This window comes from Propithecus coquereli, unplaced genomic scaffold, assembly GCF_000956105.1.
Source record: "Propithecus coquereli isolate 6110/MARCELLA unplaced genomic scaffold, Pcoq_1.0 Scaffold295, whole genome shotgun sequence".
NCBI lineage: Eukaryota > Metazoa > Chordata > Mammalia > Primates > Indriidae > Propithecus > Propithecus coquereli.
In genome coordinates this window covers 1080644-1102701 of record NW_012148563.1, presented here as the reverse complement: position 1 = coordinate 1102701, position 22058 = coordinate 1080644, and the positions used below count along the sequence as shown (strand labels likewise).

The following is a 22058-nucleotide window of genomic DNA, read 5'->3' as shown; positions in this document are numbered from 1 at the left end:
GATTTTCAAAGAAGAGAATGCTTTTAAGTTTATATTCATAATAGTCACTTGCCATTAGTGAGTTCTTGGCCTTTGAGGAAATATCATGTTTCGAAAATTTCATATTACAAAAATATCCCCCAAAGCTTCTCCCGAGGAAATACAGCTCAACCAAGGAGCGCCGGCGGTTGGATTGGTGCAGTGAGGGCCCGGGCCGTCTGGTGCACCTGAAAGAGAGGTGGGTGTGGTCCCGGGAGGCCGGCGGGGACCCCGCATGGAGAAGCCTTTTGATCAGATTCAAGAAACTCACCGCAGCCAGTCGACGGAGTTCTGTGTAGATGGAGATCTGCTGCCTCACATACAGTCACTCTGCACACGTCCAGACCTGTTTGGTCATTCGGTTCGAGACTGTTTCTCGTCGCTTCTGCTCCCGCTTCCCCACCAAACACTTCCCTGCTGACCGGGCTCATTCCTTGTGCAGCCTAGGAGAAATCTGTCCCTGTTGTTCTGGTGTCCTGGGGTGGAGGAAAGAGCTCAGAGAAGGGCATCCCGGTTTTCTCTCACGGTGAGGGGTGTGGGCAGCGACCCGCACACAGGACAGGCGCGTGAGGTTCTCGGTGATAACAGAGGTGGACAGAAAGGCCACGCTCAGAACAGGAACTTGAGCTGTGTCTGCGAGTGGATCAAGCACAGTTGGTCGTCTTATTCAATTTATTCGGGTCATGTTATTCAATTCATTCGGATATGTCCGTTTTATGAAAATGCATTTTGCTTTCGCCAGGAATCCTTTATGCTATTCTAGCTGCGTCACGGCTTTTATCAGAATGAAACTTGGATAGTTAAAAACCACGTAATCACATCCGTCTTTGATTCCAGTGGCACTCATGAGCGCAGGTCGGAGGCACCCCTCTGGCTGCACTGTCACAATGGGGCGTGAGGCCGGTTTTTAGGCCCAATGGACCCAGGAATCCGTGCTTGTCAGTTCAGGGAAACAGCCACGCACACGTGCTCCCTGCGTTTCCTGCACAATTTCCGCGGGCTCCTAGGACTCACAGGACCCCTAGTGGTTTATGGCTACATTGTCACCAACTAGTGAACCTGACGCTCCCCACCCGGCCCCAGACTCCCTCATAACCAGGGGGTGGGCACGAGGCACAGTCCTGGCGAATGAAACACAATAGAACCCTCCTGAGTGCAGTTGCCCACAAGGTTCTGGTTTCCCTTTTACAAAGAGACAGACTTAGGACCCCCTGGACCCTCGGCCCTCTCCCCTTCTTCCTGCCTGGAAAATGGGCCTGAAGCGCAGAGGTGAGCAACCGTCTCGACTGTGGGACAAAGCCACACCCTGAGGGTGGCTGTGCAGGAGGCTGGTGTCCTGAGCAACGGCCTTGCCCGGACCACGCACCTGCCCTGGACGACGTGTGAGGTGAGAAAAAGAACCCACTTCCTCCGCAGGGCTGTTCTCCGTCAGGGTCCTGCTGGGCTCAGCCTAACGCGACCCTGCAGATGGGTAGAATGACGCATGCCGTGGACATGGCACACCTGGTGCGTATCTGCTGAAAACATCCGGGCAGGGGGCTCCTGGGGTCGTCACAGCCTGTGTTTTCGTTCCTGGAGACTAAGAGCCTTGCACCTTACTTTCGTTTAGCGCTGGGTTGCAGAGTCGCTCGCTAATACTTGGTAAAACTCTGAATAATATAATCTTTCATACTGACATCCTCTCTTCCCTAGCCTCTAGGCTAGTGGTTGCTAAACTTTCGTGGATCATGAATCTGTGTAAGAATCTGCTAAAAACTCCACAAACCCTCTTCAGAAGATGCACACGCCAAAATTAACAGAACACTTGTGTGCCATTTCGAGGGTTTCATAGACTCCCTAAAACCCACCCATGGGCCCTGGCTGGAAAAGGCTTGTTGTAGGCATACATAATCTGTTTTGATTATCTGCCTATATATGCCCACTTGTTGGTTAACAACATGTAAATTAGGTACTTGTTTGATTTTTAATTTTGCAAATTGGGGCATTCGCTCTATTCCTTGGTACTTACAGCCAATTCTAAATTGCTCTCATTTCGTAAATTATTATCTCTAGCAAAAAAATGTGTAGAATTATGAAAATAACATCGGCACAAGTAAGATAGTAAGAAAAAAGGATACACGCGGGAAGCTGAGTGCTTCCCCAAATGCCGATGTGCATGTCCCAGCAAACCCATGCCATGTTTCTTGGGCATCATTCTAGAAATGCTTTTGTATGGCTGTATTTTTTTCTTTTAATATAAATAATTTTTTACTCACTGTTCTGTTTTTTCTCCTTACTATATCTTGGAAGTTCTTCCACACCAATAATTGTAGAGCTACCTTTTTCCTTTTAATGGCGGAACGATATGCCACTATACGAATGTACTGCAATTTAACTGCCCCATTATTGATGGGCATTTACGTCGTGGTAAATTTTAAAATCACTCCTGGAGGACCGTGTGCGGTCTCCATGCCAGCCACTGGAGTATGCAGAGAGAATACAGACTAATTATATCTTCCTGGACAAAGGAAATTAAAAACAAAAAGCCAATGGCAAATCCTTCTCTACTTCTAACCATCCTCTCCCGGTAACAAGTCATAAATTATAATTTTTGCTGTTTAGCACTTTGAATTGTGCAAGTTGTCATTTCTTTCTCTTGCTGGGATTTTTGACTCACAGAAAACCATCACCTGGGCTTCCTGGGAACAGGCTACGGCAAGAACCTTGATTGGAGCCAGGCTGCCTGGGTTTGGATCCACACTTCCTAGCTGTGTAACTTTGGGAAAGTTACTTAACCTCTCTGTGCCTCACATTGTCATCTATAAAATACAGATAGCAATTGTACCTACCTCACAGGATGTTGTCAGGATCAAACCAGTTAAAATCTCTAACGCGCTTAGGACTGTGATGGGCTCAGAGTAGCACTAAGGAAGTCCCGGCTGTCATTAGTCCAGGTGACCTTGAAATAAAACGAGGGTTGCTTGCTTCTGGTGCTGCCCAAGGGAAGGAACACTAGGAGCCAGGCCTGTCTCAGAACCCTCCTTGACCCGGGTGCAGACACACATGCACACACGTGTACATCTGCACACGAGAAAACCCCACTTGCGTACCTCCCGGGTGCTTGTGAAGGCCTGGTGAGGACCAGCGGGAGGGAAAGGGGACAACTGTGAGTCTGCCCACATGGCACCTGCCAGGGGGACGTTAGTCCTCCCTGAGTACATGGCCTCAGGGTCTGAGGCCAGGTTCCAGCAGGGGACAGAAGTCACTTTCCCTGGCAAACAGACAGCCTGAGACGGGCTGTGTTGCTAAGCCCGCCTGGCCCATTTCTCCCTCTCAGTGGAGACAGCCCAACAAGCCCCAGTGGCACAGTTTGTATCAGAGAAGACTCCCTGAAAACAACTGCCTGGATTTTAATTAAAGTTCAGCGGGTGGTGACTGCGACCAGGACCATGACTGCAAGCTGGGCCGTGCAGAGGGAGGAGTCTGGAGTGGCTGCTGCCGAAATATTGAGAACGCACGGAACAGAACCCACAGCTGTCCCTGCCTGCCCAGGAAAGGGAATCATTTGTTTCTCTTCTGCCTAGTGTTTTACCGTGAAATTAAAAATTGAGCTTGTCCTCACACTTTAGGGTACCTAAGAATCAGATGAAAGCTTGCTAAAATGCAGATTCCTGGGCCCCCACGAGCATCAGATTCAAGAGGCCTGGGCAGGCCTTGGAACCTGCATTTTATATGCTTCCTCCTGGTGAGTTTTATTCAGGTGCTCCGTGGACTGCACTTACACAGGAGAGGGGTCACAGCAACCACGTTTTCAAGATGACGTTACATAGTTGAATGTTTTAACTGTCTCCTCCCAGAGCTGTGAGTGTAAGAAAATATAAGGGAATCCAAGGTAATAATTATATTTCAACCAGAGCTCTGTTGTGATCTGATTGACTTGCAAAATACCCAAATTAGACAGTTTTATAAAAATGTTAATAATGTAAAGAAAACATATTTTGAAGACATTTTGAAAATACTGATGCTAATAAGCTGCTCTGTTTGACGACGTGTGAGTACAATACAAAGTTCTTTCATGGAGGGAGAGAAAACTGCCTGACTCTATCAAAGGCATCCAATAATATTTTAAGCAGAATTTTGGAATGCGTTACATGCATGTCACAAACACTTCCATATGAATTTCTGAATGCAAAACAAACTTATTCCTGCTTTGACAGCTTGAGATATCGTGTGCATGGCGTGGTGACATCTGCCTTCAGTATATCTCTATGCATTTTGTACAAACCTAGTATTTGAAAAATGACAGCTGTCTCCCAGGTCCCGGGTAAACACATAAATCTCCTGGGTTTGTGCGAATGATTTTTAAGTAGGTCAAGTGCCCTGAGTCCCTCGACACAGTCATCACCTTTTCTGTCTTTAATTTCTCAGCTCATCTACCACATGGAAAACGTGATAATTAGGAATATATAAAGGTGTCGTGCAAAATGCCTCGGAGAGCTGTAATCTGATTTTCTTTTTTTTTGTAATCTGATTTTCTAAAGTGATTTTTAATGCATAATTATATTCTTACGAATTCACTGGCTACACAAAGAATCCACCTCCATACGCACCTCTATAAACACACGCAGGGCTGCATTTGTATATCTCCATGTTACAAGTTGTTACGCTGAACCATCAGTGTGGATTTTCTATAAATTCTTCATTCTGTGTATGTTGGTTCTAACCAAGCTCAGAGTCAAAAATGAAAGTGACTCAATTCTCTAGATCTCTTCTCTCCTAGATAAGGACGACTCTGTGAGCCCAAGTTGCCGGGCAACCACCCCACCCCTCCTCCTGCCTTGGGCTGGGCTCAGATGTCAGGGCGACCGTCCCACTGTCCGGAGAGAATTTGCGACACCAGGCAGCTCACCTGAGGCTGCAGACTTTCATCAAGTGTCCCCACATCTGCTTTTCTCACCTAAGTGGGGCCATCTACACCTCGGGTGTGAACTGATTTTGCACTTTAAGTGCAGAAAGATATGTGGGTGTGTGAAAAATAGAGCAGGCACTTGTTAAAGCGTGAGCTTCAGCTGCGCTAAACACACATTATATTTTCCCCACAAAGCTCGTATTTGTTTGATAGAGAAAGAGTACTACGAAGTACATACAAAGCTCTTCAGGCCCTAGTCCCTGCCCTCTCTGCCCCCAAAGGCATCGCCCCGTGGTGTTCATTCAATCCATCGTTCACCCAAGACTTTACTGAGCGTGAGTTTGCATTTATTGAGTGAGATGCACTGTGGCATCTTCCTTGGCCAGGTCAGCGTGCGGCGCGCTCGGAGCAAACCCACAGCCGTGACACAGAGAGATTCAGGTAATGCTTGCAGTTGGGCGAGGGCTGCGGGGACACGAAGGAAGGGCCTTTCGCCAGATAGGGCATCCGAGGAGACTCCGGAGGAGTCTGGTTTTCAGAGCTAAATCCGGGAGGAGTCAGAAATCAAGGTGCTTATGTGCAGGCAGCAGAAAGTGCCGAGGGCTGATTCTTCACAAAAGGGGCTTGTTAAAGGAGACTTGGGTAACTCACCACAGGGTGGGTAGGGCCGAAACCCACACCAAGCACTAAGCTTCCAGGAACGGCGTCCAAAACAGGCCTGGTGAGGAACGTGCCACTGCCGGGGGCCCTCCGAGCACCAGGGCAAACTGCCATGGCCACGTGTCCCCCACAGACGCTCGGCTGGGCCAGGAGCTCACCCAAGGGACCACTGCTGCCCTGACAGCCGGACGCTTCCGCTCAGTGCCTCCTCTCCTGCAGCCAGAGCGCCTCGGCGGGAGGCTGGTGCAGGTGAAGGCCCCAGGACCTTCCAGACTAGCGGGTGTTTCTGAGATGCTGAGCACCTGGAAGACGCGATGAGGGCAGGACAGCCGCAGGCAGTCGCCTCGTCTCCTCTGTGCAATAAGCCAAGTCGCCGAAGGTGTCATCAGCCTGCCTTTTTCCTTGCCGAGCGAGGCATAAAAATGCAGAAACAACTACTACCACCACTGCAATCTACCACCATCACTGGTCACCAGGATAAAGGGCCTTTTAACACGAAAAAGGAGTGAAGGGCGTGATCTCAGGGTCAGGAACATTATTTGGTTTGCACCGATGTGGCTTGATGAAGAGCCTCAGGGCGCTGTCCTTTCTTCGCCCACTTTGCGTGTGCGGGTGGGAGCCTCCTGGGGCCGGCAGTGATGTGTGCTGGCGCAGGGGAGCCGTCCACTCGCCCGCTCAAACGAGGGGGCCGCTGGCGGTGGGGGCCAGGCAGGAGGCGGGCGCGAGTTTCCACTTTTGAAGGACTTTTCGGGCAGCCGTGGGAGGGTAAGCTGAGGGGAGAGGGGGCAGTGGCCGGGCAGAGGGAAGAGACGAAAGGTGGCTGGGGGAGAAGCCTACTGGCCAGTACGACGGGTGGGTGTGGCAGGGGAAAGGGCACCCGGATGCTGCCCAGGTTTCTGCCGCGTTCCCCTCTCTTCTTCCCAGGGCCTTCTCTGGCGGCCTCTGCACTCGGGTCGGCGAGCTCTCAGTTCCGCCTCGGATCCTTCCACCCCTCCCCCGTCCATGTCTTACTCAGCCCTCCCCCACCGTTTCCATACTCTGAGACCACCAGCCCAGCCTGGCCTGCGTGGCTGCCCCACTCCTGCCCACACAACGCCAGACTAAGCTGATCCTCCCTGGTCCCCTACACCCCGCCCTGTCCTCCTCATCCCGGGCCTCTCCCTGACAGTGTGTGAACTCTGGGGACCTGCATCTGGGCGTCCGACCATTGGCCCACCTTCCCACCTGTCCCAGTCCGTCTGTGCTGCTGTAACAAACAACCCGAGACTGGGTAGTTCAAAAACAGCAGGACTGATCTCTCAGGCTGGAGGCTGGGAGCCGTGTCCTGGAGGGCCTGGTCTCGGGTTTCCGCACCTGAGGTGGTCCTGTGTTGCTGCGTCCTCCAAGGGGAAGGGAAGCCACGTCCTCACCGGCAGAGGGCAGCAGGGCACGCGGCGCAGGCTGTGAGAAGCCTCTTATGAGTGCCTGAATCCCATTCTCGAGGGGAGGAATCCTGGTGACCCCATCACCTCTGAACGCCTTCCCATTTCAGCCATTAAGTTTCAGCTCCTGAATTTTTCCAGGGACACGTCCAAACCATAGCTCAGCCCACTCCGTCTGTCCCCGGCCATACCCAAAGCAACTTGCACTCCACTTTCCCTGAACCGCTCACTGCTCACCACAGTTTGCCGCATCGGAGGGGCCTTCCAAGGCCACCCTGCTCCCCCGCTCGTCCCGGGGTCACAGGATAGCAACTGTTTCTCTTCCTGGCACTTGCCTCTACCTGATCTATATTAAGTATCGATCCAGTTCCGTGCTGCTTCCCCACTAGCACGTGGGCGCCACGTGGCAGGGACAGCACCAGTGCCCGGAAGGTAGAAAATCAGCACCTCTCCTGCCCTGTAAGGCAGTGTCTCCTAGGCATTCTCCTCTGCCTCGGGCGTCTCTTCCCAGCCCCGGAATACCCAACCAGGACTAGTGTTCAAAGCTGCACCACCCAGCGGCTCTCTCCTCTTCAACTGCTTTCTCGAGCCCCTCTGATGGTGGCGCGTCAGTGTCCCGTGCGTTTCAGGGATTCGCTCCTGTGTCTGGATCTTCCTCGTTGGATATAAACTCCTGGAGGCCCAGGAACCAGCTCTTCTCTCCTTGCTGCCTGGGCCCCTCTCGTGCCCCGACTGCATCGGCAACACAGATCGGATGAGCAGCTGGCCGGTCCTCTGCCGCGCTGCCCCTGTCTCGCTGACGTTGGTATTGCATCCTCAATTTGGCCAGCCTTTTCCTGCCCCCCAAAATGAAAATTACACTGAAAGTTGGAATATATATATGACATGAGTATGCAGTTTTTTTAAAAAAGTAAACCAATTGAAATAGAGAGTTAAGAAAGATGACTTTAGACATTTAAAAGTCATAAGCACAACCAATTAATTTCTTCAAGTTTTCCTTCTCCCCCATTAGGCAGAATATTACATCAGAGAGGCAAAGCTTTAAAAATATGATTCCTGCTAGCCTGCAGCAGAGAATTCCACTGGGGGAGGCAGCCCCTGGTCTACGCATGGATACTTACACTAGGTTTTATTTTTGTTTTATTTAAAGTTTGGTTGGGTACAGAAAACACACACACACTTAACGAGTTAAAATATCCAAATAAAATTTACTGCAACTTTTGTAGAATTTAATTTGTGCTACAAGACATGTTGCATAGGAAACTATTCAAAGCCCCTGAGGAAAAATATCCATGGTTTTAAGGTGCAACTGGTTTCGTTTCTTCTTTGGGGAAAAAGGAGAGATGACGTGAGGTTCTGGGAAGCAGAATCAAGTTTGTCGCGTGTGATGCGTGGGGAATTGTGTGTCCCGGTTCCTGCAGCATGAACATCTAGTGTTTGTGTTTTCAGTTGGTTGGTCTTCAGTATCTGAATCAGTAGCTATGTAACAATGTTCTGGCGCAGGAGGGGAGCACACATGGATTATACTAAATAATTAACACGTTTCAAGAAGCGGTTTTAGAGAATGAGATTGAGGGACCCCCGGTGGCCCAGCTCCACTTCCGACAAACACGGTGCGTGTCCTGGCACATCCCTGGGAATCACCTCACTCCGGGGACTGGCCAGGTGTCAGTCCTGGTCTTGCCCCCCTCTGAGACGCCACCACTACCATGCAATTGTAGAATTCAGCACACATGTCTGCACCCTAAAGGTTACTAATGCAACGCTCTGCCAACGTCCTGATTTTATATGAGAAACATTTTCACTTTTAGAAAATGTTCATGTTGCTCAGATGATCTTTATGTTGTACAAAAAATGGTTTCACCTACATTATTTCTTTTCAAGGAGGTACACCAGGAAGGAAGAGGGATTAAATCTCAGATGAAATGAAATGAAATGCAGAGTTTGGCAAATGGCAGCTGGCACCTCTGCACGTCAGCGTACGGTGCCGCTTTTGGGGCCGACCGTGGTATTTGCAAAGGGCGTGAGAAGAGTTGGTGGCCGCCAGGGCTCTGATGCGGTGGTGAAGTTGTCTTCCCGTCCTCTGCAGGAAGCACCCCCTGCCCTCAAGGGAGAAACAGTACGATGGCTCTTGGGGCAGCAGGGGCCACCTCATTGTCAATGGCACTGTTCTTGCAAGTGACACAGGCAGGGGCCGTGAAGAATGTCACCTCCTGGCTGCTTTCTAGTCTGGTGGCAGAAACACCTCCCGGCACCTGATTGCTAACGTGGGATTTAACTCTGCCCTCTAAAGCTCACCAGAGATTCACGTGTTCTGTGGACGATCACCGACTACAGCATGAGGCAAAAGACGGAAGACAATTAAAATAAGAGGCGCAGGACCTAGGGCTTCTCCGAAAGAATGGGTGTGGGCTGCGCCCACTTACTGAACAGCCGCCTCTCCCGTTCGATTTATCTTTTTGCAAGCGGGGAGTGAGAAAGGTCCAGCACCCGAACAAGCATCCTTCTGTGCAGTGTTGAAATGCAAAGTATGTCTGGGAATCAGAGACGCCCCGATGACCTTTAAATACCTATGTACATCGGTGACATAATTTAAAAAGGTCTTAAACAACATAAAAACTTCAACAGCATCTGCCCCTATTAAGTTGTTTTTTGTTTTTCAACCTTTGTGGTCCATTACAAAATTAGATCCCACCTTTCTCGTATGTCCCCTCCCCCCATTCTTTATAAAAGTGATTTTACATTTAAATGTATACTTAACAAATAGAAAGCTATTTGATTGGCAACGACCAGCAGTAGAAAATCCATTCGGGCCTCTCCCTGGAGGGGGAGAGGGTGGAGCATCACGTGGACACGGTCCCTGGGTGCGGGTCCAGCGGGTGGACCCTGAGTCAGTCTGAGCAGCTGCCAGGTGACAGTAGGGCAGCTGGGGACTCGTGCTCCAGAGCAGCAGCGGGTGGCAGGGAACCCGTTCAGATCACAAGTTCAGATCACGAAGTCGTCGTGGTCGGCGGGGCTGAAGGCGGCGGCTCGCAGGATGTCCAGGGAGTTCACGAGGATCAGCGTCCCTGTGAGGTGTTTCCAGCGCTTGGTGATGGGGTTTTTCATCTTGTCCAGGCCCGTGTGCAGCTCCTGGATGACGTCCCGGTAGCTGTCCCCGATCTGGTGGCTCCAGGTGAGTAGGAAGTCATAGGCGGGTTTCCACATGGCCTGGGGGGTGGAGCCATAACAAAACAAAGGAGGGAGGGGGACAGAAGATCAGGAGACAGTGAGAGAGTTGTTCCTGTTCCTTGCCGCAGCTACGTTAGCCACTGTTTACCACACTCTTCCAAGAGTGAAACAAGCCCACGGGAGAAACAGGTGGAACCACCCTGGGTAGGCACAGCACACGCTGGAGGCAAGGATGGCACTTTGTGTGAGAGCAAGTGTGTGCCCAATGGCTCCGAGTAAACAGAAACGATTGCTCTTCCCTTACAATCCTCACAGCACTTCCTCCCTGTGCCATTCGTTTAGAAATTCACTGGGCTAATCAAGGACACCCTTACTGTTGGGACTTCCTGCTTCCTAGGTCTCGCAAGTCTGAATGTCTTCGAGGAGGCTCGCCATGGTGACCTTTGCCAACAGGAGTGAATACAAGAGCCTCTGAGCAGGAGCCCACCCGCACCGGCGTCGCCAAGGGCACGGAACACTAGATACTGCTCCAACACAGCTCGAGGATGGAGAGCAGGCCCGGTCACAAAGCACTGTTTGTGCATTACTCGATCTTGCTGAAGGTGATTTAGGATAGAACAGCACGCTGCAGGCAGTCCCGTGCGCGCCGCTCCCTCCCGTGTCGTGGGGGAGTGGCTTGCCATCCCAAAGCCAGGGCTCTCTCCCGCTCAGTGAGGGTGCACCGCATGCTGGGTACAGGCTCACATGTACCAGCTCGTCTTAACCTCATGGGAATGCTGTGTAGACCTTTTTATTATTGAGCTATGAGGGTCGAGGGACAGAGGGACAGAGGGGCTGAGTGACCACGGAGCTTGTTTGCCACTCACCTCACTGTCTACGACTCCGTTCCTGTCCCTGTGGGGAGACTCGTAGGCGTCCATCTGCTGCTTGGAGACCTTGGCCAGCTTCTCGGCCAGCTCCCGCCAGCGCGGCGCCACCTCCACGGCCGTGGTCAGGAGCACGAAGTCCTGGATGAGGCGGACCACCAGGCCCTGGCAGTCCATCTTCAGCAAGGCCTGGGGAGGAAGCACAGCGTGAGGCAGGGCAGAGTGCCGGCGCCGCGAGCTCAGATGGGTTCCACCCAGGGAGAAGGACAGGGAGGACAGAAGTGGCCCACGCAGAGATGGAGGGTGCACCACCAAGCACCTCAGTGACCAGGCCAGAAGACCCTTCCCAGGACTGTGAAACGACAGGAAACATCTTCCACAATCGATGCCCCCTTGTCAATGCTGCATGCATTTTCTAGTGTGTCTTTAGGACAGGGGTTACAACCACAGCGGGACTCGGGGAAATGCCCCTCACCTGGGAAGGAGGCCACAGGACAGAGAGCTCTGCTTGGACAGTGCAGTCCCAGCTCAGCCCCCAACAAGCACGTGGCCACCTTGGGACTCAATCCCATCTGGAAAAGGGGCTGGGTCGGACAGGCATCCGACAGAAGCCTCGACAGCCTGATGCGTCTGTGCAAGCCCAGCTGGGGTGACACGGACATTTCTGGTTTAAAGGAACAAACCAATCAGCGGGCAGAAGCCAGAAGGCCGCCGAGTCCGCACACTGCGCAGAGTGAGTCGCCCGCTCCCAGCCACAGGACTGTGCTGGGTGTCACATAGGCGGCTCTGGCTGATCACAGCTACAGAGGAGACCAAACACAGTGAGCGTGGGGCTCTGAGCTGGCCAGGATGACATCACCCAACAGGAGGAGCCCCATGAAGGCAGGAGAGCAGTGAGGGTCTGATTGTGGACCAGCCCTTAAGGCTTTCTGCTGTCCAGCAACGGGAGGAGAGGGGAAAAGACGTGGCTTCCTGGGAGAAGCGGGCTCCGAGGCATGCCCAAAGATGGTTTCTGAGTCTACCGTGGGCCCCTGCACAGGTGAGGATAAGACCACAGAGATGCTAAGATAGAAAAAAGTCACCAGGCCTGGCGTTCTTTCTCTCTATGCTCTGCTGGAGCACCTAAGGTTGTCATTTTAGAACTCCCAAGAGAGCATTTTAAAAAAAGCAAAACAACAAAGCCCACCCCACCCCCACCCTCCTCGCAGCTGGTGCCAGAGCTCTTTGGTCGGCCACTCTGTGAGGACGGGAGGGCAGGCTTGAGTTAGTGGCGCGCAGTCTGCTGGGCTGCACTTTAAAGCAAGCACAGCTGGTCTGGGCCGAGTGTTCCGACGTCTACTTCATGTTTGCCTGGGGCGGCCTGGCCACACCGAGGAATGGCGATGTTTCTGGTGACTCACTACGTGCACTGGGTGAGGCAAAACCCTTAGCTGGACACCCAGCAACTCGATCTGTGTTGTTTAAAAAAATCCTCGAGTGACAATGCATCCATCTGCGCCCTCCCTGGATCAGAGAGGTTGGCGGCTAGCTATCAACGTGGTCGGCCGGGAGGCGGTTTGAGGACCCCATGGTCTTTTTCTGTTTTTTTATAAGCTACTATGTGCCCCAGCACTCGCTGCGAGCCAGGCACTGGGCTCGTCCACTCCTCGGAACCACCCCACGAAGCAGGCGCTGAGTCAGCCCATGGTGCAGGCGACAGAGGGAAGTGTGGCTTCTGACTCTGCACCCAGTGACGGCAGGGCCAGAGCTGTGCCAGGCTCCTACCCAGCCTGCGGTTTTACTGGTAAGGAAGTGACACTGCAGAGGCCGTTGTTTGCCCAGGGTCCCATGGCTGGAAGTGACAGGAGTGGACAGAGGCAGATGCAAACTTCTTGGCACTCGGCCGGGGGCCTTTCCAAGTCTGTGAGCACCACATGGCATCAGGATTCGAACCACATTTTAAAATACTGGTCTGGATCAGGCTTCATTTCAACTACGTACATAATTCAGAAAATGGCCTGTTTCAACTTGAATTTGGATATATTCAAAAATTATTTTTTAAAAATTAAATGTTTACTAGATTTGTGTTTCAGAATTAAAAAGAGCGCACATGTATGTGTTCATGCGTGTGGGAGGAGGGAAGTGTGATAAACCTGTCAGAGTCTAATTTCTTTGGTGTGGTGGGCGCCTCGTCCTGGGAGGGTGTGCCGGACGGCAGGGCTGGACGCTAAGTCTCTCGCGGCTTCCCACCACACACCCACCAACCCGCGTGGCCGTGTGTGTGCTCAGCTGCCTGGCTCCGGAACGGCCCTGTTTTCTAGGGAAGAGAACACATCAAAGTCACCTGCTTCTGAGTGAGTCATTCCTGGCATGAGCGATCAAAACCGCTCTGTCCACAGGACACAGCGGTCCTGAGAAATGCAGGCTGCGTTTCTGGCCCTGGCTGGGGAGCAGCGCACCTGGACCCCGCCCGGGGGCAGCCCGGGTTCCATCTCCACGGAGCTCGATGAATGAAGAGGTCGGCATTTCCGACACCAGGACTGAGGCATCTTTCACGCCCTCACTCCGGCTCCACTGTACCACTTTCCCCGAGCCCAGAGCTGGTTCCATTTGCTACAGAGCTGCCCACATGATCAACAGGGATAATTTGTGCATTTTTTAAAGGGCAAATTTTGGGTGCCCACCAAGTTTTAGCAAGAGAAAAATGTCATTGCAGGAGGATTTAGCTCTGCGAACCTTCTCCCTGTAGCTTCCTCGTTAATGTCCGTGCACACACGGAAACCAGAAGACACCCAGTGAAATAATGCACAATGCTGATTTCAACTGGAATTTCGTTAACTTGCCAGAACTATGATGTGAGTCAGGGTAACCAAACTTTACCTATAAAGGGGCAGACAGTAAATACTTCTGGCGTGTGGGCCACAAGATCTCTGCCAACCTGGCCTGGTCGCAGCCACAGACAACACACGTACACGCAGGCCTGGCTGCGTCCCAGCAAGCACCATGTGCATGAACGGGGCGCACGGGCCATCGCTTGCCGACTTCTATGTCAAGAACATTCTTAGGAAAATCCAAAGAAGTGCCATTCAGATTTTTGCTGTACGTTTGTCCCACCCTGCTTCCTTCCCAGGATGTTCAGACACTAGACGGGAAGCCCACGGATGGTGGGCCACCTGCCTCCTCCCTCCACATGCACAGCCACAGGGGTAGAGTCCCCTGCTCTGGGGCCATGTGGAAGGACCCCCCACCCCCGCCTCAGGACTCTGTCTCATGCCCAGCTGTCAGCTAACCGCCTCCTCTTCTGGAGAACAAGGTGGGCTTTCTCCCAGTCCACAGAGAACCCCCCACACCTCTCTCTCCAGACCCAGATCTCCTGTTCCCTCACTACCTCCTCATTTTCGTTAGTTTTCCAGCCTCTCTGGGTTTATTTCAGCTCTCACCCCGCCCCTAAAAACAACCACCCTCCCTTGATTTGCATCGCGTAGTGACTCTTCCCCTTTCTTTCTCATAGAAACTTCTCCGCAGAGTCCATGACACCCCCATTTTACCTCCCACCACTTGACCAGAGCGACGCTTGTGACGCCCTCACCAATGGTTCCTGGTTGCCAAGCCCAAGGGCTTCGTTCTTGGTGGCGGCCCCAGGACCAGCTGTGACTGCCAGCCCTGGCCCTGCAGGAAACCCTCCCCTGGCTTTTAAGCCATTTAGTGTTTCTGCCCCATCTCTGACTGTCATCTCCACCACCCCACCCTGCCCACGAGACGGAGTCCATGCGTCTGTTCATGACGGTACCCCAAAAATCTAGAGTCATCTCGCATGGAAAGCATGTTGTCTTTCTAGTTCTTAAAAGCTGGTCCCCCAGGGTCTGTCTGCCGCCCACGTCTCCCAAGCACCCTCCAAACACACACGCTTTCTCGTGGGATGGCCGTCACCCAAACCTGCACAGGTGCACACACAGCTTGAGCCAAACTCTTTCTTCACTTGGTGTTTTCATAATTCACAGTACAAATATGCATCAATGTGTGTGTACTTCCCACTTGGGCTTCTGAACACAGAAAACCCTTTCTAAGAGACACAGAGTACTTTAAACATTCATTAAAGGACTTCGGTGCCCTAAAAACAAAGAATGTATTTTGTAGTTTCTCCGCTTTATAAAAACAACAAAAGGTCTCGACATCAAAGCCCAAGGCTCTCAGAAGCGAGGCGGGCGTACTCACCAGCGCGACTCAGTGCAATCGCTGCAGCAGCGCTGGACGCTGTCACCGGTATGCCCTGCCACCCTGGCGCCTGGCTCTCCCTTAAGTGACGCGTGCTACCGTGTACTCTGTCGATGGCTTTCCAGGTCTCTGGAGTGGGCTGCAGCTCACAGAGACAGCAGGACAGGGACACACCTCGCAGCAGGGGCAGTAATGGTGAGAAGCCAACGCTTCCAGGCCCTCTGGCAGCCTGAGAACCACCGGTGCCTTCCCACACGGCAGCACCCGAGCCTCCGCCGCACACAGAGCTACCTGCGCACGCTCCTGCGCGGGAAAAGCCGATTAGGGAACAGCCCGCATGACAAATTCCATTGAACTCAATGGACAACCAGTGTGTGCTCTGTTAAGAGGCTGCCTCTGGGAGGCGGGGCTGGGAGAGCCTTCTCTTCTCTGCCTTTGTTCTGTGGTATGGTAAAGTATGGATGCAAACACGCCTATGCTGCTCTTACAAATAGATAAAGCAATGAGGATTATTCTTACCCCGGAGAAAAACGACACCTGGGATGAGCCAAAGCAGCTGTGCGAACCCAGAGACCCTGGAGCTCTGGAGCCCGTGCTGATGCGCCCAGGGCCCTCGAGCACATGGGGGGGGGGGGGGCGCGCTTCCCCCACCACCTGCTGCGAGGCACCCAGAACGGAAGGGCTGGCCGCAGCCTGTCCCTCCGCTGCTGACTGCCAGGTTGGAAATCAGACGGAGGGGAAATGGCCAAGAGAGACTCTGCACAAGCTTGTCGGGGTGCTCCCAACCTAGCAGCCCCTGGATTTGAGCCGTACCTCTCACCTCTCACCTCTCTCCTTGGCTAAAAATGAATTATCCACTCTTTGCGTGAGCAAGAGAAGAATCCAGGGATGAGGGGACGAGTGTGAAAAGGAGCTGCTCCTGCAGACCCTGGTGTTCTGTGGGAAAGACACTGAGCGCCAAGAGGCAGCAGCGCAGACTCCCCTGGGCTCTGACGCCGGCTGGCCTGGGAGGGAATCCCACCAACTCCCCATCACCCCCCTAAAGCCCGCAAACCCTCCCAATGCCACAGGAGAAGCACAAGCCTTCCCTGGCCCAGGAGGCTTCATCCTCCTCCCCGACCCCATCTCCCAAATCACCCATGGTGCCTCTGCCCCCCTGGTCCTTGCCCGTGCTGTCCTCTCTGACCCGGTGTCCTTCCCCGATCAGGGGCTCTTACATGTCCTCCAGGCTCCAGCCCCCCACGCCCAGGAGGTGGATCGCTCCCAGTCTTCTGTAGGGGAAAGGCCCGATCTTCGGAAGCGCAGCACCAACAGGCCCTGCAGAGATGCTCAACGCCCACTCCTGGTCTGCTGGGAAGCCGCGGCCGTGACCTTCCACCCAGTCAGCCTTGTCCTGCCTCTGACAATGAATGTGACTTCAAAAGCTCTTAAATTTGAGGTCTGGGGGCGTCCCAATGTCAGGCTCCCCTCTGCCACCACAGACGGCCGTGGCCCTGATAGAGAGCAAGGTGGCCCCTGAGTGCAGCTATAACCGCATGTGAGGAGACCCACGTGGTTGCGTGAACGAAACCAGAGAACGAAGCATGGTAATGCCACGTGAGAATGTACCGGGCTCTGATCCTCAGCCCGGCAGAGGCCTGCACTCATCGCTCACTCATTCGTTCATTCGTTCACTCATCTGTCAGACATTCATTCATTCACTGAATGTCTCCTACAGGCTAGAGTCCCTCCTTCCTCCGCTGGAACAATGTCCAATGAGGGCAACAAGGAGAAACAGGTACACAGGTAGTAAACAAGACCAAAGCTCTGTGATGACAATGACAGGGGATGGCGAGGTGCACGGTGACCTGGGGGCACAGGGCTGCAGGGAAGGGCCCCTGCACGGAAGGTGGTGAGGATCAGCCCTGTGTATCAGCTCCGTGAGACCGGGGAAGAGCTCCAGGCGGAGGAACAGCATCTGCAAAGGCCTGAGGCGGGCAAGCCGGGGTGTGCAAGACACAGAAGGGGCTGGAGTGGCCGGTGTGCAGGGAGCACGGTGGCCCCCGGGGGAGATGGGCAGGGCCGGGCCTTACAGGGCCTTGTGGGGCAGGGCGGGGGCCGGGCTGCTCTGATGGCAGTGGGGAGACAGACGATTCAACTCCTCTTTCCTTCTCATCTCCCTGCGAACTGACCGTCCCAAACCTTCACCTCGCCTAATGCATTAAACACTTGGTTTCCAGAGCAGGAGTCCTAACAATGAAACAGAAAGCTATTCCAAAAATAGGATGGGGGGATGTGGGGTGGTCAGGCTGAGACTTGCCAGGGAGGGGCAGGGAAGGCCATGGCCAAGGCCGTAGGAAACTTGACTGCTCAGTGATGACCAATGTGTAGAAATGAAACACCGGGTTTGCAGTGACTCCTCAAATGGGCTGTGGTTTCTAGAAGCCTGGCCAAGACGATGGCTGAGATAGGTAGTGACGGGTGGGGGCGGGGAAACTGCAAAACCAGTTTCACTTTATTTCCAGAAATGCTAACCTTGCCTCAGGGAAACGTCCGGCCAAGGGCAAGTTCCGCTTCCTCCTCCCTGGGCAGAGGGGGACCCAGGGCACACAGGCCCCCTCCCTCATTGAACTGACCCGAGGAAGCCACCGAACACCCTCTCCCAAAGTTCGCCACATCGAATAAAAAGAGTTTGATCATTTAAGTCTTCTGGAAAACATTAGAGGGAAATGACCATAAAAGCCGCCTCCCCAGTTACTGCTTTGCCGTAGCTGGCGAGGGCTGCTTGGGTCGTTGTGTACTTCACCTCTGGCCACTCCAGGTGAGCTTTTTCCACTCGGTGAAGGAACAAGCGACCCCGGCATGGTCCATGAGAGCACAGTTCCACGACCCAAGGAGACACCGGCGAAGGCTCTCAGGAGAGGGAGGCGCATACTCCCATGGCTGTGCGGGGTCAGTCCACGGAGAAGACCAGGCAATGCGGTTCGGCACAGCTTCTGGAAAGCTATTTCACAGGAGGGCCAGGAGGTGTGTTCTGAACTACATGTGGGCGGTGGCCAAGGGGAGGGACACAAGTCAACCCTGAGCCCCGAGGCCAGGGGAGGTACCTCTGCTGCCCTGTTGCCTCCTCTCCACCAAAACCGCACTGACCTCCCTTCTAACTGCCACTTTCGCCCGTCTCCCGACGCGGGCAACCCCAGGCCTTGCCCGCTGCACGCCTCTGGGGCTGCACATTATCGTGGGCTAAGGTCAGAAGGTCTTGCTCATGCCCCATTCGTACCAGGCGGCACCACGCACACTCTGCGCACAGCAGCTGTGCCTCGGTGGACCTGTTCGTGTCATCCTAGCTCAACGCAGACAGCCGGGACACGGGTGTGTGCGATGTCGGACCCTCAGCCGTGCTCGTGTCGACACGCGCATCCCCGGGCCCTCTCAGATGCACCTGGCTCGCTATTCCACGACGTGCTCTCAGAACCGCAGGTGTCGGGTGGGGAAGGGGAGCGGCAGAGCGGGCAGAAAGGCAGGGGAACTGAGTCACATCTCACAGAAGCCAGGAGGCGAGAAAGGCTGGATGGGGCCGGCGGAACGGAAAGTAGGTGGCAAAGTGACAAGGGCTTCCCCACGGGAACTAAAACTAGTGCTGTGCCCCTCAGGAGGCTGGGGCTGAACCTGCTCCATCGCAGAAGACGCCGCAGAGGACACCTGCCACGGACACAGCTGGGGGCTGCAGGCCAGGGTGTGTCCCAGAGCGTGACACTCACTTCCCCCTTTTCATTCCTTATGATTCCACTCACTCAAACCAATGCGAAAGGGGGAGGAAACAACAACACAGGTGCCGGAAGCTTCAGGCAAGAAAAGGAGAAAAAAACTTACACTGAGGTAAAGTCAGGCTTTGGGGCAGTGGCTTTTAAAGCTTTTGGGTCACAGAGATCTGGTTGGGAACCTGATTAACCATGAGTCAGTCTGCTCCCAAGAGACCTGAACAGAGGTGGTGGGGACACAGGCCCCCTGTGCCCCCACCCCCACTGGGTCCACTCTGAGACTGCTGCGGACCCCTAGGTTCAGTAAGAAGAGACACCGGATGCTCTTCTCTGTAGGGGTTTCTGGGTTTCGGGCACCCTCAGGAACCCATGTAGACTCCCGCCCCAGGTGCACACTTCAAACCCCGTCTGTGCACTCTGGGCAGCTGAACATCGGCCAAGACACTGTCCCAGGACCTATCACCCTGCGCCCCTCACCCAGGTGTATCAGGAAGGGGCTGAGAGGCTGAACCGAGCCTGTCCCCGTCCACCCAAGCAGCCGCCCAGCACTCACCATCACGAGCTCCTTCTGAAAGGACTTCCGGTCTTTGCTCTCCGTGTTGTTGCAGTCCTCCTTCAGCTTCTCTAGGACAGACGCCACCCGCTCGGGCTCACTGTCCAGCTCTGCCCGGCAGAAGAAGGTGAGCGGCAGGTTCACGTAGCCCAGGGCGTCGGCGAAGGAGCGCCAGCTGCTGATGTTCTCCATGAGCAAGGTCCTCACCGAGGCGTAGATGTAGGTGAGGAACTTGCAGGGCCGGAGGATCTGCTCCAGCAGCACCGAGGTGCTCAGTTCGGGCCCCGAGAGCAGGCTGGGCCGGGCCCTGCCGACCACCAGCACGTTCTTGGCGTGCACGAGGCCAACCTTGCCCTGGTAGTAGCCGATGTACCACTCCTTGGTCCATAGCTGTCCCTTGAGCCTGATGCGCTCCTCACTGAGCAGCGCGATCCCGTCGCCCTTCTTGTACTCCAGTAGGTAGTGGTTCTTGTTCTGCCGCACCACGGTCTTGAGCAGCTTGCCGAACTTGAGGCTGGACACGGGCCGGTCCTGAAAGGTCGGGTACTTGGTGGTGGCGGCGAAAGGGGACAGGATGATTTTCCCAACTTCGTTCTTCTTGAGAAACCTCCTTTGCCCAGATGGCTTGATGGCACTTTTCGGGGGTGGCTGGGGAGTCTGGACGCAGAACTGGGTCAGGATGGCCTCCTGATCGTCTTTGACCTGCACCCGCAGTGTGAAGTCAGAGAGATCGCCGGGGTTCTGCGAGGTGATGGGGAATATGAGGCGGCTCACCCTGCCCAGCTTCATCTGGAAGCCCCGCACGACCTTGGCCTGCTCCCCGGCCTTCACTTCGTAATTGGTCATATTGGAAAACATGCATACTTTGAGATCCTGGGGCCTGGACAAGATGAACTGGTGCTTGCCCCACAGCTGCAAGGCCACTGGGGCAGGGCTGGGGGCCTGGCGGGTGACCTCGCTGACCAGGAGCGTCTTTGGGGCACAATCATGCCCGAAAATGGTCACCACTGTCTTGAAGGATGGGTGGATGTGTTTGGGGCCATAGAGACCCACGGTGACTTTTTTATGGATGAAGTCCCAAACAGTGGAGGGGTAGAGGATGTTCGGGCCGTGGGCAACGATGGCCAGGTACATACAGGGCTCGAGGTTGTCCAGCTGTACCTGGATCGTGTCCCCGTAGCTGTAGACAAGCGGGATGGAGATGTACGGCCCTTCCTTTGAGTCGCTCCTCAGGCACTGGAGGGCCACTGTGCTTTTGCTAAAAAGGTCATTTTTCACCTCGGCTGAAACTTTCATCTCCAAGATGATGAAGGTTTTCACTTCCAGGTTGCTGAGTTTGACCTCTAAAACGGGGCTGATGCTGCTGGACTTGTCGTTGTTGAGTTCCAGTGGGGGGTCCAGCAGGGCTTTCATGGAGATCTGCTGCGTCTCCCCAGGGGCCACGTGGCCCTCGGGCATGTGGATGCTGATGCTGGTGTCGGGAAGCTGCACGGCGCCCCCCGAACTATCCAGCTTGCACACGATGTTCGTCTCCACGGCCTGCGTCTGCCCCCAACCGGGGCTTTGGCCAAGCAAGTCCAAGTCGTGGCAAGACCGGGCCAGCTTCCGGTGGTTCAGCCAGGCAGTTCGAAAATCCTCCCGGCTCTGAAATTGCTCGGGCGCAGGTGACTTCAACCCCGTGAAGAAGTTCGATGACGTGGGAACGTCAGCCTTGGCTTGGAGGACGGAGAGCTCCGACAGGCTGTAGGAGCGCTTGCTCCTGAAGAAGGGGTTGTCCCGCTTGGCCGGCTGCTCTGCGTGGAGTCCGTTGGTGGCCGGAAGCTCATCGAAGATGTTGCCGGTGCTGTTCGTGGTTGCTGAGCTGGACTCCGTGAACGAGGAAGTGCCCGTATCAAAAAGGAGCAAATCCACAGTACTTTTGGGATTCAGCTCATCCAAGCTGGGCAGCGCTGGCACGTTCCCATTCAGAAATGGGTTTGTTTGGACCCCGCTCCAGAAAGGGTTGTTACTGTACGTTCTGCCCAACCCTTTCTTGTCATCCGGCCATCCCCCGAGCAGCTCTAACTCTGTGGCGACTTCATCCGGGCTGTCCGGGAGGTTGTCGATGACGCCGCTGTCGCTCAGGGTCGAGTTCCGGTAGTTCAGCGGCTGCACGTAGGAGGAAGGGATGTAGCCCATCTCGGTGGTGTTGTGTGCGTACCACCACTCGCCGCCCGACGTGTCCAGCACGTAGAGGTGGTCCCCCTTGGAGAACTTCAGGGTGGTGAAGTTGTTTGGGCAATAGTCCTTGATCGCGATCACTTCCTTTGCGTTTCCAAAAGGTGTGGGGCTGTCCGCTAGCAAGGCACTGGGGGAAGGCACTGTGCAAACAGAGAAACAGACGGTGAGGGCGAGGCCAGCGGGTGCCATGGGACGCTTCAGAGGGTAGGCAGAAAGGTGGTGTGCGGGAAGCGGGGACCGAAAACCAGGCAAACAACCAACAGAAACAAACCAGAGTGAAGTTCAGCACTTAACTCACTCGGGACAGCACCGTTTCCACACGGTCAC

At 54.2% G+C, this 22058-nt stretch overlaps 1 protein-coding gene across 4 annotated transcripts in view; it reads right to left on the bottom strand.

Moving 5' to 3' along the window:
* Positions 1–8415: 8415 nt before the first annotated feature.
* Positions 8416–22058, bottom strand: part of SH3BP4 (SH3-domain binding protein 4) — an 87029-nt gene continuing 73386 nt past the window's right edge. For all 4 annotated transcript variants that reach the window (XM_012648861.1, XM_012648862.1, XM_012648860.1 and 1 more), the window contains exons 3-5: positions 19512–21871; positions 11025–11213; positions 8416–10197 (exon numbers count right to left, since the gene is read on the bottom strand). In XM_012648861.1, coding sequence (XP_012504315.1) covers positions 9973–10197; positions 11025–11213; positions 19512–21871 — 2774 coding nt within the window. In that variant the 3' untranslated portion in view covers positions 8416–9972. The remainder of the gene's footprint in view (positions 10198–11024; positions 11214–19511; positions 21872–22058) is intronic.